A 26,236-nucleotide genomic window follows, 5' to 3' on the forward strand; every position below is an offset into this window, starting at 1 on the left:
AATTTTTGGAAGATAGAATACCCATACTATAGGTATGCTGTCCTTAAAAAGAACATATGTCAAGGATTTATTTTTTATTATATTTATTGCAAGGATTAGGCAAAGTTTTCCGTGAAAGCTCCCAGGTGCCTTAACTGTTGCTGACAAATAATTTTTAAAGCCTGCCTCACCTATTTGTGAAAACCGCATGTAAACACGTTCAGTAGTTTCAAGTTTATCGCAAACTGGCCTCATTACCTCACTATTTTTTATCATTATCACAGCTGGACAAAGGCCTCTTGCATGGATTTCCAAACAATGGTCTTGAACCGCCAGAATCCAACGGCTCCTTGCTATTGTTTAAATATTAATAAAACTGCAAAAACGAAATTAGCTTGAATATATTATTATATCACTAATCTTTAAATAAGATAAGCCAGGGATTAACACATGGTATTTTCATGAATTTTATATCATAATCTAAATATGTTTTAGAAATAAAACACAACTACATCGAATCAAAAATACATCTTACATTTATTGAATGACTTAAACATAAAATACATGTTATAATAATTATACAATATCCCACACTTCTTCAAAAGCTGAACAAAGTTTGGCACAAGTTAGGGCAGCTGACAGAGGATAGTTGCTAATTGATATCACATCCTCAGAGTAATCCACTTCAACCTTGCCATGGGCCATGGCTCCAACTATGAGAACTATCGGTTCATCTTTTGGCACCAACTCTCGGCAATTCTGTACCATCTTAGAACTAAACGACATGGTAATTTTTTTAACACCAACAGGCAAGTGTGATGTGATTGGATTCTTGATGACTTTAAGCAATTTCATTGGGCCATCTGATGCTCTGATAGCAAATTTGTGTAAAAGTTGTACTGAAACAGAAAAATATTTCAATAGAAATGTTAGTAAAACAAAGCTGTATTTTGTTGTAAAAATATGTTAACTATGGGGCTGTGGCTTATTTATAATTTTAATAAGTTTTATTTTTTAAAATTGTATAGATATGCTAAAAATATATCAATAAGATAGAATCACTCACATAACTATTATTTCATATAAGTATTATTAATTAATTAATTATGATAACAAATTCGTAATCTCAAAATTATAGATTAATCAAGGGCCATTAAATTACTAAAAGTAAAATATATTATTATTTTTTATTCGTTAGCTGATGCCCCTGACTTTGTCTGCAAGAAAATCATTTTATCTGATGTCCCTGACTTACTTATGTCTGCAAGAAAATCATTGTGATAATGTAACTTATACTCAATAGTCTATCAATTATTCAGCTAAGCAGTTGCAGCATGAAGAAAAAACAAAGACACACACACACAAACTTTCCTATAAAATTAGTGACAACAATAAAACATATGGACACTAATTTACCAACAATGGCTAACAGGATAGACACAGATTGCCTTTTTTCAATGGATGGCTACATAACTGTTGTCACAATTTTGTAACTGTCAAGAATATCATATAAATAACAACATAATTTTTTATGTAATGTAATGTATATTTTATTACTTACCCATTAAACCAGCAAATCTTTTAAAAGTCCTAGGTATTCTTGTCTGTGGATTAATTTCTATTAGGACATTTTTTTCTGTGTGTATGTAAACTTGCAAGAGTCCAGCCCTATTGAGTGGCGAGTCCATTAGCATCAAGAGGGACTGGTGGGTGATATCCGGTCGACATGATCCTGGATCTCGGTCATTCTTCCTCAGTATGTGCGCATGGTCATCACAGTTCAAGAGCTCAAAACTATTTCCATTCTGTGGAAAGAAGACAAAGTTCTTAAGTCATTAAACAAGTTACAGTCAAAATATATTGAATGCAACAAATTTACACCTTAATTAGCAATAACCACCATAATTATATTATATGTAACTAATTAGCATTAGTTTTATGTATGAAATTTTAACCTTACCTTAACTGTTTCTAACTGAGCATTTTCCAGAATTACAATGAGACGTTTTTCTTGTTTCTTTATATGCGATGTAACGAGGTGTCGTGGAATGGGATCATATTCAAAATCATCACTATTGGCTGCAAGTTTCCGTTTCTTACCCATGGTTAGATAACAAACACCACAACTCACAAATGGATACCAAAATACGCTAATTTATCTCAAATTTAAGGGCTTATTCATATGTTATTAGTACACCTGAGACTATAATTTATATGTAATTTTATTATGATTTAAGTTATTCTGATTAGCAATACACGTGGATCAAAGTAAACACATTTAACAACCATACAATGAAAACAAAAATAGTTTTGTAGGTTATGTTTTGACTTTTGTTTTGTCATTCTCATATGTCAAGTGCACAGATTAAAATAGATTAGTTATTGTCAGTCACAGATCACGATACTAGTACTAGTCGGACACTTTTCCAATAATTGGCTTTACATCTTTGGGTTATAGTCTTTCTGAGCCTTAAAAACCAATCAAGAATAAACATTACAAAAATATTTGCTCGTTTATAATCTACGTGAGATTATAAAAAGTAAGAAAACCGTCCTATTCTGCTATTATTATGATGAATAAAATTTTCATTTATAATTATTTTTTAATGTTCGAAGAAACAGGAAAATGCTAAAAAATGTAGAGCCCTAACCCCCTAGCTAGATAAAAAAATATATTTTGACATTGACAGATGACAGCTGATTTAATTTTACGAATAGAATTTGCATTAACTTTCTGTCGTATTGTTTTAATTCTTTTCTTCAAATATATATTTTAAATAGCTAAAATAAGTTATAAATTGTGTAAATCAATTTTGTTCTTTATAATCCTATCCATTACATTACCAATATATAAAGATGTACACTTTCTAAGGATACATTTTTAAATCAATAACTATGGCTAACGATAGAGAAGTTTTACGTGAAATTTGGGATGGAAAAATACCAATATGCTTCCATCTAGCGCAAGAGGAAATAATGGAGATTCAGCAACCTGATCCGTTTTACGTAATGGTGCCCCGACTTAGTTATTTTCCCCTGGTTACTGACAAGGTATTTGATTCTAATACTTTCTGTGATATCATTTCAATCAAGTTCATATCTTAATAGTTTTCGGTCATTAATATAGAATAAAGAAATGAGATCAGATATATTTAAAAATACAGTTTTCCTCTGCTAAAGCAATTATTTATTTTTATCTTAGTTCCCTATTTTATATTTTATCTTAGTTACCTATAATAATTGTAATTATTTTAGATGAAGAGACATTTTTTGCGGTACATTTCCCAAGAGAATGCGGACAATGAAATGTGGCTTGACTATAATGGGCAAGCACTGAAATGGCACTACCCAATTGGCTTCCTGTATGACTTATTCTGTGGGAATGATCCTCAACTGCCCTGGACTTTAACAGTGCACTTCACAAAATTCCCTGAAACTGTTTTATTACATTGCCCAAATAAGTAAGTATTTTTCAAGAAGTCCTATCCTATCGAGAATAAGGGCATAGCTCAGGTCTATCAGCCGTATCAATGATACAGGGCCCCCGTACAACAGGGCCCCTTAAGTATGATAGCAAAACTTAGTAAAATTTAATCCACAATCTGGTGATTCCTGGAGAAAAAAAAACATAAAAAAACGGCTAAAGAGATTTTCAGGATTTGTCGCTTTTGGGTCTCCCAACTAACTTTGATACAGGGCCCCTCCAAGGCAAGCTACAACACTGATCAAGACATTGACATTCAACAGTGAGATGTAAAGTTTTTCTTACTGTTTATCAGTATTTTTAATTGTCAATGTAATGCTTTGGATTTTGAAGTTGACCATAAAGATCCACAATAGATTTTATGCTTCAAATAAATTATAATGTTACTAATCTACTATATAAAAATAAGTCGGGGTTTCCTTCCTGACGCTATAACTCCAGAACGCACGAACTGACTTCCATGGTTTTGCATTCGTTGGAAAGGTCTCGGGCTCCGTGAGGTTTATAGCAAAGAAAATTCAGGAAAAATTTCAACGTAGGGTAGGGGTAATTGAAAGTTTACATCGACTTTCACGCGGATGAAGTCGCGGGCGTCCGCTAGTTACTTATATAAACAGCTACCAAAAGAGTTTGACATAACTATGAAGTTGTTATCTCAAATCCTAAAAAAGTTTCATTCATATTTTTCAATTTTAGGGATGTAGTAGAAGCACACTACATGTCTACTGTGAAGGAAGCTGATGTGCTAAAACACAGAGGACAAGTAATGTCCACAATGCAGAAGAAAGACCATAACCAGCTATGGCTGGGACTGCAAAATGGTATTACATTTTAATAAAATCATGCAAGTACTTTTTACAGAAAATCTGTTTACCAGTTTAGTAACAATATTATATTGTATTTTCAGACAAGTTTGACCAATTTTGGGCCATAAACAGAAGATTAATGGAATCTCATGGAGACAATGAAGGTTTTAAGCACATTCCTATCAGGATATACACAGATGATGGCATTTCTTGTCAACGGCTGATCAGTCCTAAGAATAATGATGGCAGTCGGAAAACTGTACAACAACTTTTATCAGAGTTGTATCCTGACAAACCTGAAGGTAATCATGGTTTTTTGTTTCATAAAATATCCTCATTTATTTTTAATTGTATTTTTATTTCACTTTAGAAGAGGGCCCTGTTACAATTTTTCAGTTAACTCTTTCTTACATTAAATTACCTTATACATAGGAAACAGCCTATTTTTTGCTATTATATTTATATTGCTACGGTCTTCAGCTAATCTATTTTTGAGGAACTGCATGGCATACATTGAGTTTATCACATAGAGGAATTTCCAATATTGGTGTTATACTGCACTTCTTTTGAGCCAGGTCAATTTTTGAAATTTTAAATTACAAACACAATCTCTAGCTTTCTATCACCCGCATGGTTCCTGTAAGAGAACGGGGAAAATAAAATATAGCCTATAGCACTCAGTGTTAGTTTAGCTTCCCAACAGTAAAGTAGTTTTTGAAATTGTTTCAGTAGTTTCAGAGTCTTTCAATGCAAACATAGATGAACATATACGGCATAGTTGAATGTCAGCTTTTATTCATAATATAAAATATTGTTCACATTTTATTTGCATAGTCCATAATATGGTTAATGTTGATTTTATTTTTCAGTTAAATTAAGAACACATGGTGTATTAATACCATTGGACACGCCCCTTCAGTGGCTTTCAGAACATATGAGCTATCCAGACAACTTCTTACACATTTGCTTGTGTTAATTGGTCATAAACCTTAATAAGGCTTAGACTACACTGTATCAGTATTTCAGAGCTTGCACATATATATTTTGCTCTGAAATGTTGCCTGTCATAGACTATATAATATCAACAAGACTGTAAGACAGTCTCTCTGGTAACATTCATGTAGATCCCATTCCTGAATTTCAATTTAAAATCTAAAATATTATATGCTTTACCATTCACATCATCATTGTGAGAAGCGCTTGAATTAATTTTCTGTTAAAATAGTATAAAAATAACATGATGAATTGTTACAACCTTGTACTGTAATATAGAAACGGGATAAAGCAATTGTTTTTGACAATTTGGCTATAGCACTTTTCGTGTTATGGTTCTTTTTGTAGAGTTGAATGTGTAGTCTCAGCCTAAAAGCAATTTGCTTTAAGAATATATTTTTTCAATGTTAATTTAAGTGAAACCTAAGCTTTGTGTTAAATGTGATGCATATTAATATATTTGTAATAATACAGTAAGTACAATAAAATATCTACATTCCTGGGCAGTTGTTTTATTTACAAAATTAACAAAATAATATTTACATTGCTGTTATAATTATCATGACACATATTATACATAAAAATGTAAAATGTTTCAGAGATTATATCTCAAACATACTTGTATTATTAGTTATAATATAGTAATAGACAAAGAGTTTTGTAAAATTTTTAACTTTAAACGTATTAATGTTACTCAAAAATTAAAGTTTAGCGAATGGGCTACTGTAGGCATTTACAAAAGTAGAGACAGATTGTACGAGTTGTACGAGGAGAAACAGTATAATCAAACGCGAACATATTTAGAACATGTAAAAAACTATTCAAAAATTTTCAAACGTGTTTGTATTCTTGCAAAATCATTACACATCAAAGATAGAATAATAAAATCTGAAAACAAGGTACAAACAACCTGGAACATAATTAATAAAGAATCAGGCAAAATTAGACCACGTGATATGAGTTTTGAATTAATTGTCAATGATAAAAAGATAAACACCGATAACGAGGTTGTTAATGCCTTTGAAGACTTTTTCCAGAATGTTCCTATCTTGTTAACAGATTCACTGGACTCTTCTGCTACGGAAGCCCAGAGGATATTAAGAGGCCATGTTAAAGAGTGCAACGTTCTTTTTGAATTTCATCATATAACTGTATCAGACATTAAAAAAACTTTTAAACTGTTAAAATTAAAAAGAACTGGAGACATGTGGGGCATGTCAGTGAAAGTAATATCTAACATCATTGATGTCATTGCTCCCCACTTAGCTATTATTTTTAATGAATGCGTGGATTTGGGTATCTTTCCGAACCTAATGAAACATGGCAAACTGTTACCACTTTTTAAATCAGGTGACAAAACTGATGTTAATAATTATAGACCAATTACAATACTGCCAACACTTAGTAAGGTTTTTGAAAAAATCATTTTAAATCAACTTTTAAGTCATTTTAATTTAAATAATTTATTTCACCCTGAACAGTATGGTTTTACTAAAGGTCGCAGTACAACTGATGCAGGTGCTAAACTTTTAAAACATATATATGATGCATGGGAAAATGCTAAGAATGCTATTGGTGTATTTTGTGATTTGTCCAAAGCATTCGATTGTGTTGACCATAACATTCTTTTACTTAAGTTAAGCCACTATGGCATAAAAAGTGTTGCACTCGATCTCATCGCCTCTTATCTTAGTGATAGAACACAAAAGGTATGCATAAATGATTCAAAGTCTCGCGGTTTTTCTAACACAATGGGCGTCCCACAGGGTTCAATTCTGGGTCCTTTTCTATTCCTAGTGTACATAAACGATTTACCACACCATGTTAGCGGCATCTGTGAGATAGTACTGTTTGCTGACGACACATCCCTAATTTTTAAGAGTGACAGAAGTAAAGATAATTCCGACGATGTAAACCGTGCCATATCGCATGTGTCGCATTGGTTCACTGTTAACAACTTACTTTTAAATGCAAAGAAAACTAAATGTATTGAGTTTTCATTACCAAATGTTATAAAATTAGATAAGTCTATAATGATCAATGGTGAAACACTAGAAATAGAGAATTCCACAGTTTTCCTGGGAGTGACCTTGGATTCTAAACTTCAGTGGGGTGCTCATATAGAAAAACTGTCAGGTAAACTCAGCTCAGCTGCTTTTGCAGTGAGAAAAATAAGACAGTTTACTGATGTTGATACAGCTAGACTTGTTTATTTTGCGTACTTTCACAGCGTAATGTCTTACGGTATTTTGTTGTGGGGCAAGGCTGCTGATATACATTCTATATTTGTACTTCAAAAAAGAGCAATTCGAGCAATATATCAACTAAAATCACGCGAGTCCCTTCGTCAAAAGTTTAAAGAAATAGGCATTTTAACAGTAGCCTGTCAGTACATATATAACAGTATAGTTTATGTGAGACAAAATATTAATTTGTACAAACGAAAAGGAGATCTAAACCCACGTCTTACTAGACACGGGCATAAGTTAGTTATTTCTGCATATCGTCTCCAAAGAGTTAAAAAATCTTTTGTGGGTTTGGGTGTACTCTTCTATAACAAGATCCCCAAGACTGTGATGGACTTGCCAATGCACAACTTTAAGCAATGTGTTAAAAAACATTTACTTAGTCAAGGTTACTACACTATTGATGAGTTCCTTAACGACAAAGGTGCATGGAGGCCATTGGATCAGCTTCCACCTTCACACAGGAAATAAAACTATAAGAAATTGTAATTTAATTGTTATCAAATGTAAATTGTAATACTGTATGACTTTTTCAAAAGAGCAACTGTTGAGTTTCTTGCCGGTATCTTCTCAGCAGAACCTGCCTTCCGAACCGGTGGTAGAATCTTTACAAATAGTCAACTGACGTGTCAAAAGTGCTTGTAAACTGAGCCTACTTGAAATAAATGAATTTTGAATTTTGAATTTTGAATTTTGAGTTATTATGTAGGTATATCTTCAAACACATATTTCAGATCTATTATTATAAACCATGTGCTTCATTTGTGAACATGATCTGGTATGATTAGGTATTAAAAAAAATTACAAAAGATAAATATTGTAATTTTGAACTTAATTAAGAATTACAGTATTTAGCTTTTACGCTTACTTTTAATATGAGTATGTTCATCCCCACCCATTTTATCATAACACTTGTAGACAACTTAGAATTTAAACTATGTGAGAGTTATTCACATTAATATAAAATGAAACACGGCTAAAACTCACGTGATATGTTGGACTATGTCCGACCAGTTTCGAAATCATACATGGTCCTTAGTCATAAGCTAGTTCTTGCAACGCGGCACAATAGACATTCATACTCTGATGTTTTATTATCACGTGAGTATTAGCAGTTTCTTAATAAATAAATAATAAATTAACCTGTAAAGGACAACAATACATGTTAATACAGTGCAGTTCACAGGTACATAATAATTATATTACAAACAAATATTTAAAGCCTAGCATTTTCTCAAATATCACAAGAAATCCTAAACTATATTCACAAAATAAAGGAAGGCTGGTATAACAGTTTTAGAATATATTTTATATGACAAGAGTCAAGAGCTCATCCAAGGAAGTACTAACATACTTGTTTTTGCTGCCAAGTGTTACTATTTTCTTATAGTGGAAGGTCTGATTTAGAAATGACCTTCACCCATCTGTTTAATGGACGAAAAGTATTTTATATCAAATTTAGTACATTGAAAAATATATTGCCAGTAGGTTTTTTTTTTTTAATTTCATTATTAAAGTAGAATTATCAAGATTTTTTTAAGTACAAGTAAATGGTCAGGTTAGGATAGGCGTGGGCCGGGGATGGGCATTCCCCTTTGATATAAAACACGTTTCATCCATTAAACAGATGGTGAAGGTAGTTTTTAATATGGATCTTAAACTTGAGGTTGGTAGTGCAATTCCATAAGCTTAACACTTAAGCTTATGGTTAGGTTAGTTTAGTTAGTACTTAGTTTGATACGACACTGGATGACACTATAGCTTGGCTTTGTCTGTAACACTCCCGATGGTCCGCGGGGGCCGGGAGGCGGGTAGCGATGACAGACAAACCCACGACTGACGCATCCCACTTCCAGCCGCTGTTCCGCGCGCGACTTTACATCCGCGCAGTCCTTCCCTCCCCATCGCCCGCATATCAAGGGAGTGTAATAAAACTTGCCGAGCTATAGCATGCCCTGCAAAGTGTTGCCCTGTATAGGCAATGGTTGCCTGCTTGGTAGTTGGTCCTTTAACCTTTATTACTGTACTATTACTGTACAGAAAATACCATGTAACAAAGGTAGACTTGCATACTAACATTTATACATATTACATACACCCAAAACAATATTTGATGGACGCAAGAAACAAAAAACAGTTCAAACAGTGTACCTTAAATTATATAAAATACCCATAAGTTTAATTAAGTAGTAATATTAAGAAAATTATAATTACAATGATATTTGCTAAAATATCATAGTAATAATTTTCTCAATTGCTTTGAGAAATTAGATTTCTCAATTGCTTTGAGAAATTAGATTTCTCAAAGTGTGTTATGTGCAGCTGTAAAGCCAACCCTAAATTCATCTTTTGTAGGTAAAGTCGGACGCAATTCATATGACGTCTCCGAAATAAGCCATACATACACGTAAAATACGCTAAAACCAAGACACTTTGTCTTATTTTGTTATTGAAATAGATTGAACCATATTCTTTTTAACTGAATCAAACCGTATTCATTGTTATTAATATTCGATATAAATGCATTTGTCAGATCATGAAAGAACATGTTATGGCCATTGTAAAATAAAAGTTAAAAATTTTTCATATCACATTATTTGTCTCGTGCTTTGTATGTTTCATAATTTGAATCATTAAAAATGATGTTATTTTTTTTAAACTTCATTCTATAGAAAGAAAAATAAAACTGTTTGAAAGCTTTGAACACTCGAATTGCGCGTGGGGTGCCCCACCCCGCGCCCCAGCATACCGGTTATACCTAAAATCTTGTACTATGCAGCATATGGCACGATTCGGAAACGTCATAACGATTGCATCCGACTATATCTGTTATTAAAATATCGCACATTTTATAAATTGTTTTTATGTTTTTGTATCACATAAGGCACTTGTTTGGTAAACCGTTTGCAGCCATTATTTGCAAAAATTGGTTGTTCTTCCGTTGGGCCATACGTAATGACTGACAATGCGTCCCTGAAAATTAAATAAAATATTAATCAACTGAGTATAATTTAAATTAGGTAGCACATTTTTCTTTGTTGTCTTCCTACTACAAAATCCTTGTAGAATAATTCTAAAACCAATTACAAGCAGATTCTCAATTCAAGACCATTTAATTGCATTATTGTTTTACTTGTAACCATTATGGTATTTTAATAATTAAACCATAATTTCCCCAATTATACGCCGCCCTCCTCCTTTAAAGTAAGCCTATGTATCTCCTCATGAGTCTGACTTATCATAAATAAAAGTCATTTTTAGAATCTGCCAGGTCCTGTGAGATGACTGTAAAATGATGATAAACAAACTCTTCCAATTTAACTTAAATTGTATTAATTTTCATCATCATCATCATCGTCATCCTCATGTCAGCCGATGGATGTCCACTGCAGGCCATATGCCTTTTGTAGGGACATCCAAACATCACGATCATGAGCAGCCTGCATCCAGCAAATTCCTATGATATCCTCAGACCAATGGCTGAGACTCCGACAAATTATTATATTATATTATATTCATTTAATAAATATTAAGCCTTAATAGCTCAACGGTAACAGTGGTCGGACTCATCACCCAGGGGTGGTGGTTCGCTCCACACCCTGTTGGTCTATCGTACCCACTCCTAGCTAGTCTTTCCGACTAGTTAGAGGGGAATGTGAATATTGGTATAAAAAAGATGGCAAATATTCTTTTTAAAAAATAAAAAAAAATTATGAAACAATTAACTTACGCCATCATTTCTTCAGTCGGATGATAGATACCATGATTTCTAAATTCTGCCAATGCACACATCTCGACGTGTTGTTGTTCCAGCGGCAGAAATGGAATGTAATGATCAATCAAATGTTGTGCTATGGTTGATGATTTTTCAAAACCACCTGGAATTTACATGTAATTAACAAGGTTGATGTGGCTAATTGTCTTAATTTCATTTAGAACAACAAATAATACCTGAATATTGTCTACTGTGTACTGACTATTGTCGAGTTGTGGTTCAGGAAATGGTTTGTGTTAAGATACCTTGTCACTTTGTCAAGCCGTTGTATCTCATTTGGCTGACAATACATAAATATGTAATGTAAGTAAACACAATATTGTACAGTGATTTTGAAGGCACATAACATGAAATACCATTATAGTAGAAAATCTTTGATTGTTATATATCTAATGAGGCAAAGAACAACAATCAAGAAGCCTCAATAGTTGCCCAGTAAAGGGGTCTCAACACTGATAGGTCATATCATTTAGCTTACTTCTATCTTTTAGAATAATTCAAATAGACCAGGAATATTGGTCACATTTGAAAAGATTTGGAGATAAACCTCTTAATTCTTATAGAGCCCAGAGGTAATGTGACACATATTATATTTAACTAGGGCAGGCAGAAAACATCTCTTGACAAACAATACAATTTTTTTAAAAATAGTCCATGTTTTTCTTTGTTAATAAAGTCTATACAATACGGGTGATATGCTAGTACTGAGTTAGTAAAATAAACAGTAGAGTAGAGCAGTAAATAGTAATGCATACAATAAAAAATACCTACCAGAACTGTAGGAAATTCTCCTAATAATTGGTTCAAAGTTATGAAAGTCAACCTCATTTCTCTTTATTCCCTGACCGTAAAGATCAAGGAGGTTCATTGCAATTTCTTTGCCACCAATATTTGAAATGAATATAAATATGCTGTTTCTGAAATAAATTTAAAATTTACATTCAAAATTACAAGACCATCAGCAGGACATTATAAAATTTAGTATAAATAAATCAATTCAAAATCAATGACATCTTGAAAGCTAGCTAAAAGTGTCGCTGTTCACGGGAATTACACAAGATACAGTGATTGAGGGTGGTTGAGACTCCACAACACTGTGTCCCTAACATTTTGCATCTTAACATACAATGTTTCAAGATTTCATAAAGTTTTACTAGAGTATAACCTAATTTTACATAAATGGGTAATACCTGAACTAAGCAATACTTGGCTAACTGGTAAATAATTTTTGTATTATTTACAAGTTAGCCTTTGACTACAATCACACCTCGTGGTAAGTGATGATGCAATCTAAGATGGAAGCGGGCTAACTGGTTAGAAGGATGAAAATCCACACGCCTTTACACATGATACTACAACGCTAAATCGCTTGGTGATACGTCTTTGTCTGTAAGTTGGTAACTAGCCACAGCAAAAGCCATCAAGAAATCCTTAATCGGCCTAGACAGGGATCGAACCTAGGACCTCCATCTTGTAAATCCACGCCAATACCACTGCGCCACAGAGAGCGTCTTTACCTGTAGTCAACTCCGTCAACTGCATGGTGGTGATCTAGCATGGGTTTTATGGCATCTAAAATTGATGGACACATTTCATGTATCTCATCAAACACTATCAATGATGTAGGACAGCTTTTCACAATTTCATTGACTTCTGCTATCAATTTGTTCTGTAAAAAATATTGTAGTTGTATATTCTGCTATACAGTGATATAAATTTTACTATTAGACTTATTTGTTAACTATCTATATTTTTAAGTACAATATTACATTAGTAATGATCATAGGTCTGGCTCTAGTGTTACAAGGTACATTGTAAAGCACTATGTGTATAAAAATAGCTAATAATTGCACAATTGACAAACAGAAAATTATTGCTGGTCTCTGTTTGTTGTCTTACCCGAGTTTCTTGGATGTTAGTACAATCAAAATCTTTCTTTCCCATGAAAACTTTAACATACTGACTCTCTATTCCCTTCTGGAAGATTGCTTCAGCTATCATATTTGCAGCATAATTCTTACCCACACCAGACCAGCCGTGTAAACTTAATACTAGAGCCTTTTTATTTTTCTTTTCTTTATCATATAAACCCTCTTTGTGTGCTTTAAGAATGTTGGTAATTTCATTCACTAATGGCTGGCCATACATTCTTTGTGAAAAGGACTGCCCGAGTTCTATAAAAAGTAAAAGGAAATAAATTGAAATTATTCAGCACTAGCTATTTACATGTAATTCTAATTTCCACAAATCCCACTATGGATTTTCAAGGATAAAAAGTAGCTCTGTGTTAATCAAGGGTAATATCTATTTCTATTTTAAATTTTAACCAAATTGGTTCCATAGCTGCACAGGAAAAGAGATTAAACCATACACACTTAAACATAAAATTTCGCTTTTATGTTTTAATATTAGTTTCATCACAGGTTTGTTCTATATTAGAATGGGTCTCCAAAGTTACTCTAATAGGATCTTACCAAATTTGGCTAGGCAGGGAGAACAATAAAAGCAGAGGAGGGGAGTGTTAGTCAATTGTCAAGAAATTCCTTAACCCTATACATTCAGATCACAAGTCCTGGACTTTGCTCAGAGTTTTTCTCTCTATCACGCGATGGACCTGGCACCAACACAGTGAGTCTTTAAGCAAGTTTTAGAGATTTTTCTGGTAATTCTCTCGCACCTACTTCTACGGCGTACAGACTAACTAGCATTCAGTTCAGTGGATTCAATCGTTGCTAGATCAAACATTAACGGTTTGCCATGTAAGTACATACATATTATAAAGATTTTTTTCAAATTAATAAAAGTTATCAAGTGTGCAGTCAAATAAAACAATAACTTACTGTCCAAATCGAAATGAATGTATTTTTCATCACAACATTCTTTGAAACGGCAATAAGTTTGTGATTTTATGCTATTCCAACCAAATAAACCAGAGGTAGCAACAGCTGCGCCAATTAATGATACCGTTATGATTTCGGAAAATACATGATTGCTACATAGTAAACAAAACAATATTATATAGTTAAAACGTGTTTTTAACATTTTAATATTTGATTTTTATATTTACACCACTCAACCGTAAAACTTTAAACGATTTAACAAATTTACATTGATTTTTTCATTTATCCTGAGATTATTAAAATGATCTCTACTGCGAGCACGAGCGGGATAATTTTTCTAATTTCGATACAAAGAAAAGAAATACAAAAAAATACAAAGAATTAGGAAAACAAAGAATAAAAATATATTCACTATTGACTATTCACAGATTAGATGTTGTGTTAGTACACAAACGAACGGCCAATCGCTACAGTAAAATCATTAATCCTGCGAATTTTCTGACAGATGCTAATGTCACTTTGTAAAATAATTATACCCTATTTAATGTCATAGTGATGTCTTGTTCTGTATAGGTAAATAATAGTGCCTCAGTTCATTCACTCTCAAAGAGCAATTTTGAACAGAAATTTCTATCATAACGCTTTGTGACAGACGGTTGAAAGAAAAATTGTGTAACATACATACCCTACTCAACCCCACAATCCCACGTACCCTTACCCTAAGTAAGTACCCTATCTTAGGTCCTTATCCTGGTTCTAAGCTACCTCTCCACTAATTGTTAGCCAAATCGGTCCAGCCGTTCTTGAGTTGTAACTATTGTAGCAAACCCGACTTTCTTAATTAAATAGATAGTAATATTATATAGGGCAAAAAAAATATTGTTTGTTTGTTTGCATTGAATAAACAATTACTATTCAAATGTTCGACTCTGAACTCTGACAAATATCCAGCGCCTAAGCCAATGCAACACTAAGTTTAGAATCGTCTCATGATGAAAATAAAAATGAAGAAAAAGTAGAGACAGAAAAAAATAATGATATATTTAAAATTAATCCTAATTCCATGAAATACAAAAAATTAATATTGTTTATATTAAATTTGATATGAGTCAACTACCCTATTTATGCAACAATATTTTACTAATAGAGATAGTAAATAAAAAGTAAAAATAGAGATAGTAAAAAAACTTTGCTATTGTGTATTTTTTCAATCGTTCTTTAATAATTCCTGAATACAATAATACTGAAGAAGGTAACTTACTTCCGCGGACAAAAGTCACAGGCGTTGCTAGTCATTAATAACATAACATGAAAGATCTATTAATTTAATTATATTTGTCTCAGTTATTAGTCAAATTAAATAAGGTCTTAAAATAATTTCATTTTCATCTGTGACTCAAAGGTTTTGTGTTTATTATTAAGCCATAGACTGAGAAATATCTTATTAAATAACAGATGTAACTGTTATTTATTTAAATTATTTACTAATTTGGTTCAGAACATATTGAGTGAGTCATGTTCGTTCACTTTGTCACATCACTATTTTTGATTCAATAAAAAATGGTATCACAGGAAACTTGGAGATCGCAGAATTCATTAATCAACTTTCAAATCGAATGACGTTTGTCTATTGTAGAGTGCAAAAAATAAGTAGATGTTTCAACTTTCATGTTTTATGAATGAATCAAGATGTCAAAAATTTAAAATTTCCGTTTCCGATCTATTTTGCCACCAAACAAAATACAAATGTACTTTTTGAGTCAATATTGACATGGGAATTAAGAAGTAAGAATTAGAAATATTTTAAGCTTTTGTTTAAATTTTAGCGTACTAAGTACCTATAGTGCTCGATTTATGAAGAAATAAGTTTTAAATTAAATACATTAAGTTACATGGTAAGGTAGCACTAACAATGACATCAAGTGGAATAAAAATTGAATCCGGTTTACAAATGCTAGCCCGTTTAACAAAAAAGCCTGGTATAGAAAAGTTTTATCCAATTGTATTTGGAGATGGACCAAAACAGGGTGATATCATTGAATTGTACAGTGAAGGAAACACAAGTTACCTACTTACAGAACTAATATGTGAAGCTTTAATTCCACAAACATTAAATGGTCCTGAGGCGGGAGTTATAATTTTCAATATGGATGGAAATATGTATTTTGATTACATTTCAATTATGTTAAGAAAGAAAATTTTTAAATACATGAACTGCACCGATAATAGCCCAAAACCTAATATTATTGATATTGACACAATACTTTCAGTGACTCTGAAAAATCTCTACATATTGGAAATATTTGATGCAACTCAGTTTTATATAACAATACAAAATTTAGAAAATATCTTATCTAAACATCCTAATATATCACTAGTAGTTTTTCATACAATTACTGCATTTTATTGGAGTGAACAGGATTTCAAAATAACAAAGATGGACTTTTATTTACACAAATTACTTTGCAATATACAAAAGGTTGTTAAAGATCACAAAGTAACAGTAATGTACAGCAGACCAGAGTATTTCAGTTCCAGTAAAGACACCATTGATAATTTAAAATCTTATTGTCAACATGCTACAGATGTTAAAATCAGCTATAGAATGCAGATTTTGTTTAATAAAGAGAAGAATTCAAATGTGGTTAATGTGCGAACTTGTGATAATAGTTTACAGAAAAAATTCAATTTATTTAATGATGAAATTATATGGTTGTAGTTAGTGGTAATTAAATTTAAACAGCATTCTGATTTATACATGTTTTTTTTATGAAAGCTTAGACCCACAACTTGGCTTTAATGAGGATTAGCAGGTTTATGTTAATAATTATAATGGAGAAATTGTTTGATTCTATCAAAATCAAATAATGATAGTGACCAGCTTCAAATGCTGTTAATATTTATGGACCAATCTTATAAACAAACTACTTGTCCAGGATAGTTTGTTTTACAATTAATATGGGGTAATAAGAATACTCAAATTCAGTTTGAAAATTTATTTCTTCAATTTGGCAGTTCGAGAGTAACTTTACATAGTAGAAAGTGTTGGCTATAATAACTACATGAGTGTACCGTACCTATTAAAAAGAGTTTAAATACCATGTAGAATTATTATATTACTGTATTGAAAGTGTAAATAATAACTTATTATTCAAGGTTTTGTAAAATCTCTAAATTTATTGTGCTTATTTAATATTGATAATACTGTTACATTACACTTTAAGATATTTGTGCTATATTTTACAGTGTTAATAAATAATTAGTATGTTAAATGGCTACCTGGATATCAAACACCAATTTAACATAATATTATGTATTTGAATTAAAGAGTTTGAGCATTGAAACTAGCAAGAGTATGTATATTTTGAATAAAATTTTCAGTTTTCAATTTTATTTTTACCCTACTATGGCAAAGCTAAAAGGAAGGGTAATGTTTTGTTACCTGATAGTCTTGCAATGCATAAATGACAATATAAGTAACTGCTTATCTTTACATAAATTGTATAAAAAATTCATTATTAATAAAACATAGGCACCTAATTAATATATGATAATCACCTACTTACAGTATAAATATGTGCATTAAATGCCATTACATTTGTGCAATGCTAAGCTTGTTCCACATTTTACATTTAAAAGTTTATAAAGGTCATACCATAGATAAACCAAAAGTATAGAAGTATATTGTAAAAGAAGACTTAGCTTACTGAGATTCCCATAAGTATAATAAAGTGAATTAAATTATATAAAAAATTAATTTGTTGAACATGATTGAAATTATTAGTAATCAATTATATTTAATATATTATAAAATAAATCTGAGTAATGCAAACAGGCACCATCATATAAAACAAAGCTACTTACAGCTATTATTTACTGCAATAGTTTACAATCATGTTAAAATGTAGTTCTTAGTTCAAATGCAAATTCACATATTATTACACCATACACACTTTAAATTTGCCCCAATTACAAAATCAAAACATGGCACCCTTTAAAAAATATGGCACTGTATACTGACTATGACTATTATAAATTATTCTCAAAATAGCAGCCGTATATATATGTTTTGTATATATATACTACATAACATAAATGTAAATAACATTAGATTCTAGATCTATCTCTCGAAATGGTGAACTGTCAAAATATTGTGATTGAGAACTGTAATTTGAATAGTTCAGAAACAAATGGTTAGGTAATGTATTTTTTTATTTGTGTGTTGTTCCTTACAATCTATCTAATAATAATGCATTAAATTGTATGCAGTATGTTGCGCTTCACAATCTTTCAACAGTTTACAATCTTGTGAGATAGATTACTTATAATCTAACAGTATTTACATACAGTGACATATACATATTACAACTGGTAAACATAATATAAGCAAAATAGATAAATAAATGCATTTGTGCAAATGTCAATATGAATAATATAAAATTATACAATACAAGGGACCAAAATTTATTTCATGAGATCAATTTCATAATTTATAAGTTATTTAATTAAAAATAGAGAATCACATCATTAAGTATATCACATACATAAAAGCAGCAAGGCCGTGGCTAAAGTAATTGAGATTTTCCCACTTACTAGTAATATGGTAATAAGAATAACCAGATTCTTGCACTGAAAAGGATGCCTCAAACATTACACCTAAATAAGCCAAATGGATGGCAGTAATTAGAGAAAAGACAGTGTTCACAAAAACTGCTAGAAAGCTGTTCTTCTTGTATTTATGCTCACATTGCTTCAGACAAGGATTAGCTAAACAGCACACTTCCAAAGCAGATGCCACTTTGTATCGAAAATTATATTCTACATATGAAAATGTTCCTATACTGAGTAGAACAGCTGAAAATTGAAAGTTGAAACCATGTAGCAAAGATGACACTGCATAGGTGGTAAGAATTGATATAAATTGACCATACGGTTGGCAGGTCTTAAACACATAAGTCTTTAACCACTGATGCATTGGCATATTCCAATAAATTACAACCTGAACAAGCGAGCGGGGCAACTCAATAATCATTGGCCGTGTTACTAATAGCTCAGAATGGCAATCGTTTGTTAGCCCAAACCCAGCACTTATCATAGATACAACTGACATACTTGAAACAAAGTAGTGAGACATGCGAAACGCTTGAGCATCACGATAGGCAACTAACCATTTAGTTGCGCTTTCATCTATATACCCAGGCACAAAACAATTAGATAAAAGCAAGAATCCCATAGACATTACAAGGTTCTTCAAGATTATCACAATCCATCTGCTACATAGAAATTTGACTTCCAGATAGTGGCTGTAAGTGTGAAATGATATCCACGGCCCCAGGATACAATTAGCTGGACAGAGTACATACCCTCCAAATTCAATGGGGTTTAACATTTGTTTAAACAAATCTCGATCAAGCTCAATAGCTACAGATATAATCTTCATTGCTGCTACCATTTGGATGCCTCTTATTTGCTGCCACATTATTGGATTCAATACAAATATCTCACACAGTATTAAAAACAAAATTACACACACTGAAACATAAAATCCTCTCCATTTTTTTGTTACAACAGATACAGTTATAATGGATACGTAGGCGCCTATGGTAAGTCCAATTGTCCAAATGAAATTGGATCCTATGTTAAAATACAAAAGAAAACTGCCGATAATGAGAGACAAACTGTGCCGGACGTTGTGAGGCATAGGTACATACTGAATAATGATACGAAGACACAAATTAGCCAAAATCAAATCTTTAGCAAATCGTAGTCCTTCGTAAAGAGTTGATTCTCCGCATAAAGTTATCATGTTAAGTAACGTCATATTGTTTTCATTGTATTCATCTTCTTCGTCCATTTTAAATGTGCACACCGGCGAAATACTGTTTACTGTTTATTCATTACAATGGATGCTTTTCATATTTCAGTTAACCTCTCTTGAGTGCATTTTCAAAAGCAAATAAATCTATTAAAATTTGATAGATTTGTATTTGTTCTCTCTTAATATATTTTGTTAATAAATATTTTGATTATATTATATGTGTTTTTCTTTTCAAAAATCTTCATCACAGTCACAGAACACAGAACAAAGCAAATAAAATTAGCAAAATTAATTTACTCTTTGGAACAAAGACAAAGAGTAAATTTATAAATCGAATTGACTTGAGGAAGACTTAGACCATAAAAAAGAAAGGATCTGCCTCGTAAAACTAGTTAATCGTCGAACCTTCCATGCCGTATTAGCTATTACTCCAAAGATCAAGAATCAATGATCTAACGCGTTTATAAAAACTGTTGCTATAGAACCGATGTTTTATTGTTGTAATCGTTTTCGTCGTGTAAAGAGCTCCCTAAAAATGCCGGTATGTGTAGTTGGATGGCATAAAGAACGACCAAAAACTTGTAGTTTAGTAAAAGATGGAGTAACGTTTCATTTGTAAGTATTTTTACCATAATTTTATCTAATTTGTAATAAAAAAGATTTCTTAAAAGAATCGATTCTTTTGACGGAACAGCAAAAAATCGATCAAATAGTCGAACATTCTATATATATATTCTGAGGATAGTCTAAGCGATGTGTTGGTTAGTCTGTGTAAAAATTACGCGTGTGTGTATTGCGAGTCAATTATATAGTTGTGTGTAGTGTATTGACACAGAATATACTTAATGGTGTTAAATGTTTTCGATGTGTGAGTTTACCTCGTCCCCCTCAAAAAAACGACAGACTTTTTTGTTGGTGAATTTGGGTGCGAAACAGTTCCATTAATTTCAATGGTCTAAGGCGCTAATCCCGCTATATAACGCCATAGACCAAAGTTTACAGAAGAACCAGCGCTGATGACGCCATCTGCGATTAGCTTTCACCGTCCTATTTAGGAGCAATAATGTTCTGTGGGTCAAGATAAAAAAATAAATGTATTGGATTGGCGTTGGATGGCATTCTGTAATTTTGGCATAGAAACAAAAATGCTTCTTTTAAAATGTTAACATTTACCTATAGTTGATTAATATAAATATTAGCTGTTTTAATTAATTGGTTCATGAATAATTTTAAACATATTGAAGAAGTTATTCAAGTGACAATAATACATAGTGACGCGATACGATCCGCCATAAATGTAACTCACTATTTCAGTGAATTGTTTATATTTTGATAGTTATTATGTTTTAAATAAGAAGACAAAATGGCTAGTCCATCTCCGCAAAGTAGCCCCATGCCGCCGCCACAAGCGCCCAGTCCCATGGGGCCGCCGTCACAAAGCCCAGCGCCGCCGCAGTCTCCGCACAGTCCTTACAATCAACACGTCAACGGGCCACCATCTCATCCACCTAGTTCTGGACAACCTATGCAGAATCACATGCCACCTTCAGGTCCACCGCACACTATTGCCTCTAACACTAACGGTGGACCACAACAGCATCCGGGTATACCGCCGCCGGGACACCAAATGTCGCCTCATATGGTCGGACAGCACATGCCTGGACCACCGGGACATCCTATGAGCACACCTGGACCTCATCAAGGACCTGGCCCAAATGGTCACTCTAATATGCCTAGTAACGCTCAACACCCGAATATGCAAGTACAGGGCCCACCCCATGGATACATGCAGCATCAGATTGGTCACATGCCGCCTAATCAGGTAAGGAAATTAATACATATTGTACTAAACAACTATAATATATAATATGCTTTACTAATTATACTTTATACTAGTCAGGAAAGCACAAGTTGTGTGGATGCTATTTATTTTTTCAAGATTTTTGTTGATATCACCTCTATATATTATTTTTATAGAGGTGATACAGAGGTGATAGGTATTGATGATCAGGGTAATGCAGACAAAAATGATAGTAGCACTGATGATGATCAAATAATGGATAATAATTCAATGTCGCAGAAGAATGCTACATAGAATGATTTTAAATCTCAAAATCAGTTGTTCATAAAAAAGCAAATTTACAAAAGATTATAAATGTGATAATTAAAACCATATTATCAATCTTTTCTTCTTTATTTTTTTTGATTAGTTATAATGCTATTTATTATAAAATTTCCATTATTATTCCTTCTGCACCCTGTCAATACTAGTGTGGCTAATGACCCACGTGAGGATGGATAGTAAAACCCAAATACATATTATTAGGTTAGGGACAACAAGAATTTACATGGAAAATCCACAATAATAGATTGAAAATTGTAACTTATATTAAAATTTGTAGTAATTCTAATATAAAAATTGTATTGAAATTAATTGACACTCTAATTTGACAACTAAAGAGAGGACCATATATATCTTTAGTCAAGAGTAAAGATTCTTCAATGATGGTATAAAATTGCTGGGTTATTGACTTGATGCTTCTGGGATGTGGAAGAACAGAGAATTCATCATCTAAGTAAACAGTATATACCAGTGGTGTATTTAATTTCTTTTTCACCCAATCTGCCATGTTTCCTGTGAAATTATCTAGGGGGAACCAATGAATTTTAAATAAATAGTATAGTTTTTCATCTCTTGGAAGTATAAAAAAGAACTTACAAAAAAAACTTGAAGTAGTTCCAACATCATAGGCTATAGTATGTTTATGTATAACTTTAGAACTCGTGGATTTCAGAATTTCCATCTAAAATTAATTTAATTAATGCCTATATTTATTTGTATATGATAATGTAAAACTAGTATGGTTTATGTAAAAATGGTTTATGTATAGGTTTTTGTAAAAATGGGTCTGTAACAAACTATGATACAAGGCTCATTTAGGACTGTACAGTGTTATCATGGTCACTATCACTACAGTTTGTTTCATGTAGGATGGTGCTGGTGACAGTTTGTCTCACGATAATAATACTTATTATGAACTTCATATAAGCGGCTCGGTAGCTCAGTGAGCGAAAGTGATAGCATGGGTGTGCTATCTGAAAAACGCTTTGGTCTCTTGTAATAATTTATTGTTACAAGAAACAATATTTCAGTTTATTCATCACTTAAACTACCTAACATGCTTCATAACTGGTTCTGAGCTCAAAAACTTCTAAAAGCAGCTTCAGTTTTCTGAGTGGTCCTTAACAATCATACAATAACTTCAAAGGAGAGTAAATAGGCATTGTTATGCCATCACATTTTTGTTTGTGTCACATCAAATTCAGGCCACATTTACACACTCACCATCAGGTGAGAAAGTGATCAAGTGCAGGCGTTTTCCTATATAAAAAAAACACAACCTGTGGTGACTTAACTTACAACAATGTCATAATTATTGCTCTCTTGGTAATCTGCATATGGTACTGTCAGGCATCTTCCAAAACCTCTGACATTTATGAACGCTATCATATTGAGGGCTAAGCTATTGAGAACATATGCTAAACTTTGATTTTCTTCTTGAGATATTGGCCTGTGCCCCATGTATACTGAGTTACATTCTTCACCAACCTCTAAAAAGTAATGAAGTAATAATAAGATGTTTTTTATGTCAATATAAATCCATTATCTTTATTAATTAGACTAGCTAATGCTTATGTGCTGCAAATGTATTATAAAATTTGTCTAACTTTTTAGAGATTTTTGAAAAAACCAATTTCGAGCAATGTTCACTCCAACTGGTACACTATAATTTTCACACTTTGTTTGAGTCTGAAGGTTTTGTCTGTTTTTCGTCCAGAATCTATCCTGAAATTATTGAAAAAGTGAAGCAAGCATTACTTTGCGGAAGTTATGAATTATGAATAGGGAATTTTTTTTTTATTTTACAATCCAAATGATGATGTCTCCCAGATCAGACAGGAAACCATTTCACTCTGAACCAGAGCATCCACAGCAGATGTTGACTCTAGAATATTCAATAATGAAGTCAAGATTTTAAACAAATATATTCCCTATTTATACTGAAGTAGTATGTTCACATTTTTGCCTTCTTGAAGATGCTATAATAATATGCAGAATATTAATTTTGGTCCTAAGAACTACTTAACACATTATAATTAATTTTATTCTTTATTTATACAAACCTGGGTTTTACTGTAAGCAAAGCCATCTGGATTTAAGATTGGTACTAAATAAAAATTGAAACTTTTCATAAGTGTTTTTAGTTCATCAATTTTTTCCAAGAAATCATTCAACAGATTCAATATAACAGCTGAAGACAACCAGTCCATGCCTTCTTCTCCACCCACAATAACAACTGCAGGGCGTTTTGCATTGCTCTGCAGTTTTAGGAAAAATATATCCCTTTTCTCAAATGTTTTGGAAACAACAATTTTTTGAAAATCTTTATTGTTTTTCGTTTTAATCCAGTTTAATATGTCCTCCCAGTTGTAAAAATTAGCGGATATATTGTAGTAGCCGATAGACTTAGTAGTGTTGGGTGTCATATAAATTTCTTTTCTGTTAAATAAACATGTTTTGTTCAAGTATTTGTGAGAATAGTTCAGACATAATTATATTATAATAGTAGAGGATGCCCACAACTTCATCCGCATGGAAATCAATGTGAACTTTCAACCCCTATTACACCACTTTAGGGGTTGAATTTTAAAAATTCTTGAATCACATTATGTTTTGTATTTTTTTATGATTTAAGAACAAATTTAAATTGAGGGACTTTCCATAAAAACCTCTTCTATTTTTATTTTAGAGTCAAAAAGTACTTTATGTTTTGCTCCAAGGTCCCATTTAGAACTATACTAGAATTCATCTCGTCGGTTCAGCCGTATAGCCATGAAAAGGTGTTACCTTTTACAGCCTCAGACAGAAGGACTTACTTTCACATTTATAATATTAGTAAAGATGTTTTATGTATATATGTGGCAATTCAAACTTTATATTTGTGTGAAAAAACACTGGATATGACAAAAATGTAGGCAGCTCCAGTTCCTGTGGAAATACTGAGATAAAATATAGCCTATACACACTTACAAATAAAATAGCTTTCTATTGGTTAAGTATTAATTGGTTCAGTAGATAGTAATTACCTCCTACAACCTAACAAACTTTACCTCTATATATAAGTATGGATTGGTATTAAATACAACATATATATAATGTTAATGAATACTAACGATTTTATCTGTAAAACACGCTGATACTGTATATTCTTAGAGTGCAAACTGCTTTCAAACAAATGAGCTATTTGTTGTTTTACTATAACATCCATGGGTATAGCAGCTTCATTTGACACTCCATTCAAAAATGTTAGTGAAGATGCTTTCATCTGCAAATTGTATAGAAAAGCTCTTTCACGAGGATTAAATGCTACCACCTCATAGAGCACATAGTCACTTCTGCCAATTGCAACAAAAATCATGATAAACAGATATTGCAAAATTGCACACATTTTATTAGTTAAAATCAATGTGGCTTTGATTTGACCAATATATTTATATTAAATCGCTGGCCAGCACATTTTGTTTGATAAGCAAACATTTGAAATTATTTATGTTGTTGTAGGGTCCCATGACAATGGGCAGTGGACCTCCGCCTCCAGGTAATGGACCACAGGGGCCACCTGGGCCGCCGCTCCCGTTAGGCGGTCCACCTCCTCACGGTGTGCATCCTCAAGGAATGCCACCCATGCCACCGCATCACGGCATGATGGCGTCACAGGCGGGGTACTCCCACGCGGCGCCCTCTCCCGGCGGAGCACCGACTCCGCCTGGAGGGGCTCCCGCCAACCAGCCGTCCGGAGCTCCGCCACAACAGCCACCAGCGGCGCAGACTCCGCCACACGGCGCCGCGCCACCGTCCACCTCTGCGAACGGAGCGCCCTCGTCATCTCCAATGCAGGGTTCACTCGCTGCTTCGGGACCTGATAATCTCAACGCATTGCAGCGCGCTATTGACTCCATGGAAGAGAAGGGCTTGCAAGAGGACCCGCGTTATTCTCAGCTGTTGGCCATCCGCGCGCGTTCCAACCCTCAGGATCCCAACAAGGGGCTGTTCTCCAACAATCAACTAGGTCAATTAAAGTAAGTAAATTGGTACTTATTCAAACTTTTAAAACTTTTGGACCAATAGTGGAGTGTTTATTATATTATACTTGCCATCTCTTTACTTATCATTCTACTAACTGAACTTCTTTCTTTTTAGGGTAAAATATCAACTAACTTATATATTTATTTC

The 26,236-nt window shown here is 32.7% G+C and overlaps 5 protein-coding genes across 6 annotated transcripts in view; 2 read left to right on the forward strand and 3 right to left on the reverse strand.

The window, feature by feature from the left end:
• Positions 1-494: 494 nt before the first annotated feature.
• LOC112055420 (ribosomal RNA small subunit methyltransferase NEP1) lies at positions 495-2,314 on the reverse strand. Its single transcript, XM_024095514.2, has 3 exons — positions 1,940-2,314; positions 1,541-1,784; positions 495-878 (listed from the first exon to the last, which is right to left on the reverse strand). The coding sequence occupies exons 1-3, from the start codon at positions 2,081-2,083 to the stop codon at positions 556-558; spliced, it is 711 nt and encodes a 236-aa protein (XP_023951282.2). The 5' UTR covers positions 2,084-2,314; the 3' UTR covers positions 495-555.
• A 365-nt stretch (positions 2,315-2,679) lies between these two features.
• Positions 2,680-5,764, forward strand: LOC112055419 (autophagy protein 5). The gene is made up of 5 exons (XM_024095513.2): positions 2,680-3,030; positions 3,235-3,440; positions 4,160-4,284; positions 4,371-4,571; positions 5,139-5,764. The coding sequence occupies exons 1-5, from the start codon at positions 2,875-2,877 to the stop codon at positions 5,243-5,245; spliced, it is 795 nt and encodes a 264-aa protein (XP_023951281.2). The 5' UTR covers positions 2,680-2,874; the 3' UTR covers positions 5,246-5,764.
• On the reverse strand, positions 5,759-14,603 carry LOC112055418 (torsin-1A). The gene is made up of 6 exons (XM_052891562.1): positions 14,124-14,603; positions 13,183-13,457; positions 12,801-12,952; positions 12,055-12,200; positions 11,239-11,386; positions 5,759-10,481 (listed from the first exon to the last, which is right to left on the reverse strand). Exons 1-6 carry the CDS (start codon positions 14,323-14,325, stop codon positions 10,358-10,360), a joined length of 1,047 nt encoding a protein of 348 aa, XP_052747522.1. The 5' UTR covers positions 14,326-14,603; the 3' UTR covers positions 5,759-10,357.
• Positions 14,604-17,082: 2,479 nt separating this feature from the next.
• LOC112055417 (protein-serine O-palmitoleoyltransferase porcupine) lies at positions 17,083-20,214 on the reverse strand. Its single transcript, XM_024095510.2, has one exon. The coding sequence runs from the start codon at positions 19,975-19,977 to the stop codon at positions 18,643-18,645; it is 1,335 nt and encodes a 444-aa protein (XP_023951278.1). The 5' UTR covers positions 19,978-20,214; the 3' UTR covers positions 17,083-18,642.
• Positions 20,215-21,022: 808 nt separating this feature from the next.
• LOC112056453 (ATP-dependent helicase brm) overlaps positions 21,023-26,236 on the forward strand; it is a 32,698-nt gene continuing 27,484 nt past the window's right edge. For both annotated transcript variants that reach the window (XM_052881426.1, XM_052881427.1), the window contains exons 1-2: positions 21,023-21,763; positions 25,565-26,082. In XM_052881426.1, coding sequence (XP_052737386.1) covers positions 21,305-21,763; positions 25,565-26,082 — 977 coding nt within the window. In that variant the 5' untranslated portion in view covers positions 21,023-21,304. The remainder of the gene's footprint in view (positions 21,764-25,564; positions 26,083-26,236) is intronic.

The sequence above is a fragment of the Bicyclus anynana genome, chromosome 4 (assembly GCF_947172395.1).
Source record: "Bicyclus anynana chromosome 4, ilBicAnyn1.1, whole genome shotgun sequence".
Lineage (NCBI taxonomy): Eukaryota > Metazoa > Arthropoda > Insecta > Lepidoptera > Nymphalidae > Bicyclus > Bicyclus anynana.

Bases quoted from the DNA above. Each gene is read 5' to 3' on its own strand.
- LOC112055418 (XM_052891562.1), bottom strand. From the start codon at position 14,325: ATGTTAAAAACACGTTTTAACTATATAATATTGTTTTGTTTACTATGT. The intron at 11,387-12,054 runs GTAGGTATTTTT...TGTAAATTCCAG, and splicing joins GAGAATTTCCTACAGTTCTG to GTGGTTTTGAAAAATCATCA. The intron at 10,482-11,238 runs GTAAGTTAATTG...TTTAATTTTCAG, and splicing joins CCGACTGAAGAAATGATGGC to GGACGCATTGTCAGTCATTA.
- LOC112055417 (XM_024095510.2), bottom strand. From the start codon at position 19,977: ATGGACGAAGAAGATGAATACAATGAAAACAATATGACGTTACTTAAC.
- LOC112055419 (XM_024095513.2), top strand. From the start codon at position 2,875: ATGGCTAACGATAGAGAAGTTTTACGTGAAATTTGGGATGGAAAAATA. The intron at 3,441-4,159 runs GTAAGTATTTTT...TTTCAATTTTAG, and splicing joins TTATTACATTGCCCAAATAA to GGATGTAGTAGAAGCACACT. The intron at 4,285-4,370 runs GTATTACATTTT...TTGTATTTTCAG, and splicing joins ATGGCTGGGACTGCAAAATG to ACAAGTTTGACCAATTTTGG.
- LOC112055420 (XM_024095514.2), bottom strand. From the start codon at position 2,083: ATGGGTAAGAAACGGAAACTTGCAGCCAATAGTGATGATTTTGAATAT. The intron at 1,785-1,939 runs GTAAGGTTAAAA...TTCTTTCCACAG, and splicing joins CTCAGTTAGAAACAGTTAAG to AATGGAAATAGTTTTGAGCT. The intron at 879-1,540 runs GTAAGTAATAAA...TTTCTGTTTCAG, and splicing joins AAGATTTGCTGGTTTAATGG to TACAACTTTTACACAAATTT.